The 7,481-nt window shown below is 40.5% G+C and overlaps 1 protein-coding gene across 1 annotated transcript in view; it reads left to right on the forward strand.

Annotated features, from left to right (window-relative positions):
- The window catches only part of LOC129327963 (vomeronasal type-2 receptor 26-like), a 33,802-nt gene extending 27,596 nt beyond the window's left edge, over positions 1 to 6,206 (forward strand). The window contains exons 2-4 of the mRNA XM_054976711.1: positions 767 to 945; positions 4,630 to 4,756; positions 5,335 to 6,206. Of these exons, the coding sequence (XP_054832686.1) occupies positions 767 to 945; positions 4,630 to 4,756; positions 5,335 to 6,206 (1,178 nt within the window). The remainder of the gene's footprint in view (positions 1 to 766; positions 946 to 4,629; positions 4,757 to 5,334) is intronic.
- The last annotated feature ends 1,275 nt before the right edge of the window (positions 6,207 to 7,481 follow it).

Genomic DNA, 7,481 nt, shown 5'->3' on the forward strand with positions numbered 1-7,481 from the left:
TGGAATTTATATTAGTATGTATTTGGTGGAAGAAGCATATTTTCAGAAATAAATGAAGATTTCCGCCAGCTTTCATGAAGTCATGATCTTTCATCTTAGGTCAGTTATGGTTCCTTTCATCCTACAATGAATGATAAAATTCAGTTCCCTTATTTATTCCGGATAGTTCCAAATGAAACACTTCAATATATTGGGATTGTACATCTCCTGAAGCATTTTGGATGGAACTGGATCGGCCTCCTCACATCAGAGGATGACAGTGGAGAAGCGTTCCTTCAAAACATGATCCCAAGGTTGTTCCAGAGTAATATTTGCATTGCTTGGAAAGAAATGATTCCAGCAACAAGAAGTTATGCTGAAAATATGTATCTTGAAATAATCTTGGAGGGGATAGGCCTAAAAATCTTGTTTAGCAAACTCAGTGTCATTCTTATCTATGGGGATGATGAGTATATGGATGGTTTCCGATTAATTATACAATGTTTTGAGATTAATACAAGCTTGCCTATAGGGAGAGTTTGGATTACAACTTCTCAATGGGATATCACTTCTGTTTTACCTGGAAGGAAATTCGCACCAAAATCCCTCAATGGAAGTTTGTCTTTTGCACTGCACGCGAATAAAGTGCCAGGATTTCAAGACTTCATTGAGACCCTCAATCCATATCAATCTAAGATTTATTTTGTCCAGCAGTTTTGGTTGAACGTATTTCACTGTTCACTGCCACTTTATAACCTTTATTGGCCCCAAACCAAAAACTGTACAGGCGAAGAGAAGCTTGACAGCGTCCCCGGCACTGTGTTTGAAATGGGAATGTCTGGTCAGAGCTATGTCATCTACAATGCTGTCTATGCTGTGGCACATGCTCTCCATGCCATGTATTCATCGAGAGCTCAGCAGAGAGTGATGGAGGAGGGAGGTCTTCTCTATGCTCAGCCATGGCAGGTCAGTCACGGTTCTTTTGTCACAGTTCAAGACATCAGCTTTGCCCCTTTTGGCCCTAGAACTGGGCATTCCAACGATGTGCTCAGTCTGTGAGTGCCTTGGGATCCACCCAGAAACCCCCAATCCATTCGGGATTCTTCTCTCTGCGAAATGCCGGTCAGTTTGCTGCTCCTCTATGGACCTCCTCTTCTCTCCCCGTCTGAGAATTATCCCTCTTCCTATGTAATTGTCTTCCCATTTCCTCATCTGTTTCTTATGTAGTCTTTATGCTGTATGAGGTTTTCTGTCTCTTATTTCTCTCTTAATAAAAAATCTTTTCTGTTGAACATCAGCCTGTTTATTAGAGAGTTTTCTAAGGAAGGGTCTCAGTTACCCCCTCTCGCTACCTGCTTTCCCCCCCACAACTACTTAGGGAGACCTATTTGGGTAACAGCTTCTCTATTAGGATGTCAGATGTATGAGGTGGCTTCCTTTTATCTTTAAATTTTGCATTTTGATCAAATAAAAAAATCAGGCTGGTTCATATTTGATAATAGTAATACAGTTGTAAGTCCGTATTTCAGAAAAGGGGGTTCCATGTTAAATTCCATAAAAGTATATTCATAATTTCTAACTAGATTTTGTTAAAACATAAACTGCTTCTTCTCCAACCTAGCTTTATTCATTTTTAAGAAATGTTCGCTTTAACAATTGTGCTGGAGATGAAATCTTTTTTGATGAAAATGGGGACCTGGCAGCTGGCTACGATATCCTGAACTTGGTCACATTCCCAAATCAAACTTTCCGAAAAATCCAAGTTGGTCAGATAGAATCTAAAACAACTGCAGGTGAAGAATTTACTATTAATCAAAGTTTGGTGATATGGAATCACAAATTTCAGCAGGTATGAATAATATGTTTAAAAATGAATAACAGTATTTTAGAAAATTGTAGACGCTTTTTGCTGCCTTCTATGTCCTTGGAAATCCAAGCCATAGATAAGTCCTCCAAAGCTGTAGACCATTCCTATCCTCTAGAGCCATAAAAAGCAAGCGGACATGTCGGACATGATCATTGGCCCGTGTGGTCCATGGACTTTTCTTTACATGGCTTACGGAGAGGGGGGGGAGAGAGAGCAGTTTCTTATGTCACCTGTTCTCATTGCTTGAATTCTCAATTCTCTCCTGGATTTCTGCATACTCATGTAAAGATATAATATTTCAATATACTGTAAATGTTTAAGACTCACTATATGTTAAGCAAAATAGTGGAGACAATATCCATCTTAGTAATAATAAATAGAGGCCTGCATTACAAAAAATGAAGCTGCAAGAACCTTGAAAATATCTCTTTCATGGTATAATTGGCACTGAATTAGACAGTGAAAGAGATTAAGCGTAAAATTAACGTTACAATTTTTTAAAAAAATTGCTGACCAACTTGCAATACCGTGCTCCTTGGCCTTGGCTTTGCTCTCCATAAGAATCAGTGGAGAGAACTGCATTTGTGCAGAAACCCACCTACTTGGGGGGTTGAAAAGTAAATCCTTTCATTGAAAGTGATTGAAACTTACGTTTGTTGGATTAGTGCGATGATTGTATTCCGTATGAGTTCAGTGATGTAATGTTTAAAAATAGCTGCCACCAGCTGTGAATAATTGGCCCCCCATTGAAAACAAAGACCCCCAAATTTGGAGTATGAAAAACTACACCTGGAATTGAATCATGAACTGGTAACAATCTAGCCCCAAATTAGCAATCATTGGGATGGAAGGGGATTCCCTGCTTAACCTAGAATCAAAACCACAACAATTTTTTCTAGAAGCACACCTCTAATAATAACCTATATGTTGTGAGTTCAAATTCGTTGTGTTTCTTAGTCTATACCTTTATCAAACAATATATGATCTCATGGATAGCAGGAACACTTGGAAAGAGCCTACACGTAGTGATAACTAGTATCCTGGAAGGAAAAACACCATTTTGCTCCCTACAATACACAGAGTGAATGCAGAGCAAGTATCACCCTAGGAAATAAGGGACCTCAAAACTGTAAGGAACAGGTTACGCAGCACATTTCTCCATGATGTGCTACTTTGCTTACTTGCTGGCAGTGTTTGTCTCTAATTATGGGAAGGATTCTAAACTGGTATTTACTCAATACGAAGGGAATGGCAAACCACCTCTGCTTCTCGTTTGCCTTGGTAGCCCCTTGCTGGTGTTGCCATAAGTTGGTTGTGACTTGGCGGCACTTTCACATACGTTTCCTCAGAATAAGAATTCTGGTTCAGGATTGAAACCATTTGCTGTGAAGACTGAAAATTTGTCTTGTCTTTTATTAATCAGAAGAGAATGGCCAAAGAGTGGAAATTCAGACACATGAAAAAAGACACATGATTAGGGATATTTGGTGAGGGAAGGAAAGATGCCTATGAAGATGATAACCAAGGTCCCTCTGCTTACCCAGTTCCTTTTCTTTTTCTTATCCATTTGTTTGATCTTGGTAAGTAAGTGTGGGTGTGTGAGAATATCATGTGCCATCAAGTCACCTCTGACTTATGGCAATCTTATGAATGAAAGACTTGCTCAGATCCTGCAAACTGTAGGCTGTGGCTTCTTTTATTCAGTCAAACCATCCTGTTTTAGGTCTTCCTCTTTTCCTGCTGCCCTCCACTTTTCCTAGCATTATTGACTTTTCTAGAGAATCTTAACTTCTCATGATGTGACCAAAGTACGATAGCCTTAGTTTTGTCATTTTAGCTTCTAAGGAGAATTCAGGCTTGATTTGATCTAGTGCCCACTTATTTGTCTTTTTGGATGTCCATGGTACCCACAACACTCTCCTCCAGCACTACATTTCAAATGAATCCATTTTCTTCCTGTCAGCTTTCTTCCCTGTCCAACTTTCATATCCATACATCATAATGGGGAAAACCATAGTTTGGATTATCTTGATTCCCAGAGACATCTTTATCTTTAAGGGTCTTCTCTAGCTTCCTTGTAGCTGCTCTTTGAGGTCTCAGTTTTCTTCTGATTTCTTCATTGCAGTCTCCCCTTTGGTTGATGATTGAGCCAAGGAGCAATGTCCCGAAGCGAGGCTTCTAAGGTCTTGCATCTCCATGTCAATTAGCCTCTGTTTAATCCTAACAAAAGCATTCTTCTCAGATAAAAGGTACAGATCTTCTACATTGAGCCCCATCCATGTAATTTTCCTTTCAATATAGTTCAACCAGTCACATGTGTTAGACTCGTGTAACATATACATTATGAGACTATTAGGCCTGCTTCGAAAATGTAGGCGAAGCCAGGATTTGAAGGTTGAGATCCGTGCCTTTGTAACTAAGGAATTGAAAATCTTGAACAATTTCCTCATTTTCAACTTTAAATTATGTAATTCCTTACTTGTACCTTCTTGAAGCTCATCTGTAATCCTGCTTTGGCACTTTTCCCCTTTAACTTTCATCAGTAGTTGTTTCAAATCTTCACAACTTTCTGCCAGTAATGTGGTGTCATCTGCATATCTCAAGTTGTTAACATCCCTTCGACCAATTTTCACTCCTTCTAAGTATGTATGTATGTATATACAAGAAGGGGGAATGTAATTTCTGGTGTGCTTTTTGGAAAACGGGTAGGAATCAAGAATCATAGCTGTAAAGGACAAGCAGTGCATTTCTATCCTCAACCCCTTCCTTGTGCTTATCTTTAGAGAGTTCCACGCAGCACATGTGTTGAGAGCTGCCGCACCGGACACAGCAAGATTGTTCAAGAGGGGAAGCAAGTTTGTTGCTATGCTTGTGCTCAATGCCCAGAAGGAAAAGTTGCCATCCAGATGGGTAAGTAAAAAGATATCAAGTTACCAGAGAAAAGCTCCAGATGTTTTGAATTTGGTCCTACTCCCATAACTAGGACTTGCCTGTGCAGTGAATGTACCAAGGGATATGCCATCCCCCACCTTCTGAAAAATGGATATGCAGTGACAGCCTCATGGCCTCCTTCCACCTGATGAAAATTTTCACCTTTGCCCACCTGTTTTCTAAGGTATAAATGATATGTTCACTTAGGACTGCATTCCTTCACATACTTGCGCCTGTTGGAACTTTCAGGCTTTTGAGGGTGGGTTGTGGGTACCATGATCAAATGCCTGCCTTCGCCAGCATGGCTGCCAGTGGGATTGGGCCGCCACCTGCACATAAACTCAGTCAGGAGCTCTCCTTTCCCTTTTTTCATCTCATTGGGGGATTCCAGGGAGAAACTGAGCAAAGAGGATTGGAGAGAATTTCCCTTAACAACCCTTCTCAACAGCATTGTTCAACTTGCACAATTTGGAATTATTAAAATGGACAACATAACACTAGCAAATTATTATAACAATTATGAATTTCAGATGCAGACCAATGTGAGAAATGCCCAGAAGATGAACATCCAAACCAGAAAAGGGATCAGTGCATTCCGAAATCCATAACCTACTTGTCCTACCAGGACCTCTTGGGAGCAGCCTTGGCTTCTATCGCTATTTTATGTTTTGTGGCCACAGTTATAGTGATGGGGATCTTTGGTGCACAGTGGAACACACCCATTGTCAAAGCCAACAATCGAAGCATCACCTGTGTCCTGCTCTTCTCTCTGATGCTTGGCTTTCTGTGCTCCTTCCTCTTCATCGGCCGGCCTGGGACAGTGAACTGCCTCCTCCGACAAACATTGTTTGGTATCATCTTCACCATTGCTGTATCTTGCATATTGGCCAAAACCGTCACTGTGGTGGTTGCCTTCATGGCCACCAAGCCAGGGAATCAGATGAGGAAATGGGTGGGGAAGAGACTGGCCATGTCAGTCATCATTCCCTGTTCTTTAATTCAAACTGGCATCTGTGTGCTGTGGCTGGCAACTTCACCCCCCTTCCCAGAGTCTGACATGCACTCCCAAATCAGTCATATCATCATACAGTGCAATGAAGGCTCAGACATCATGTTCTACATTGTACTGGGCTACATGGGTCTTCTGGCCACCATCAGTTTCATGATGGCCTTCCTAGCACGGACATTGCCGGATTCTTTCAATGAAGCCAAGCTGATCACCTTCAGCATGCTGGTCTTCTGCAGTGTTTGGATCTCCTTTGTCCCCACTTATCTGAGCACCAAAGGGAAAGACATGGTGGCCGTGGAGATCTTCTCCATCATGGCCTCTAGTGGAGGCTTATTGGCTTGTATCTTCTTTCCCAAATGCTACATTATTATTTTCAGGTCTCAACTGAACACCAGAGAGCAACTAGGAAGGAAAACATAACTGGCACACAACTCTTCAGATCTGTTTTTTAAAAATTGTGTATTGTATAGTTTATTGTTATGATCCAAGATCAGAAGTCAGACTCAAAGTCATCGAGACATGTACGTTAGATTCTGGTTATAGAGGTAAATTTATAGGATATAAATATAAAAATATATTATACATAAAATATAGTTCTTAATCAAAATTGCTAGGATAAAACCATATTCTTCTGCCTAATTAAGCATGCCAGAGCACAAAATCTAGCCACTTTAAAAGATCTCTCATTATAACAGTCATCAAGCAAGAGTGACATATAAAATTGATTTAATTGGCTAGGATAATTGTGCAGAAGTGGAGTAATATATACATTCCAAATGTTCTGGTAACATTGACAGTATAAGAGGACATGCTCAATATTTTCTACCATGCCACAGTGGCATGGACAGAGACATTTCTCATATGGAATGCAAGCAAATCTCCCATCCAGAAGGGCAGGTGGGAGAACATTAAGTCGAGCAAGGGTAAAAGCTCTCTGATGTTTGGGGAATTCCAATGTATGGAGATATGAGGGCAGAACATAGTTTTGGTTGTAGTTCCCCACTGCTGGGACAAGGTGAGCTCAAGATCTATCCAATTGGAAGGAAATATCCCACCATCTCTGATTATTGTTTTGACTCCTTGATAGCCCAGATGTAGAAGTGCTGAAGTAGAGAAATCTAAAAGTTGGAGTTTGTCTTCTCTTGCTCCCATTCACTTTGTTTGAAAGCTAGCCGCAAAAATTAACAAAGTTAATCTAAGGGGAGAAAAGTTTAACTTCAACCAGAAACCTATAGCTAGCAACCAAACCTGTCTCCAAATCGGGATCTTAGAAATTTTTATTGAAGAGCTTCCAGCCTAGAATAATCATTATATAAACAGACCTGCGATCCATACATAAGCTGATACACCACCCTGCCCTGAAAGATTTCCAGTGCATATTTAATGTGGTATCCCCCTTTCGTATGGAAAAATGTCGCTAAGGCTGATCTTTGGGTATATCCCATTACCTGAGAAAGTTGGGCAGCCCATGAACCAGATGATTGAAAGGCAATCCCTAAATAGTTGAACACTTTGACTTGGTTGATCTTGTGACCTTCTGTCTGCCATCTGTGCTTTACAAACCTTCTGGCAAATGCAAGTATTTTTATTTTGGAAAAATGGATTGCTAAGTGTTCTTCCTTACAGTACAGGGTGAATTCCCGGAGGGCTCTTCTCAACCCTCTTCAGTATATGACATGATAGCAGTGTCGTCTG

This window comes from Eublepharis macularius, chromosome 4, assembly GCF_028583425.1.
Source record: "Eublepharis macularius isolate TG4126 chromosome 4, MPM_Emac_v1.0, whole genome shotgun sequence".
Taxonomy (NCBI): domain Eukaryota; kingdom Metazoa; phylum Chordata; class Lepidosauria; order Squamata; family Eublepharidae; genus Eublepharis; species Eublepharis macularius.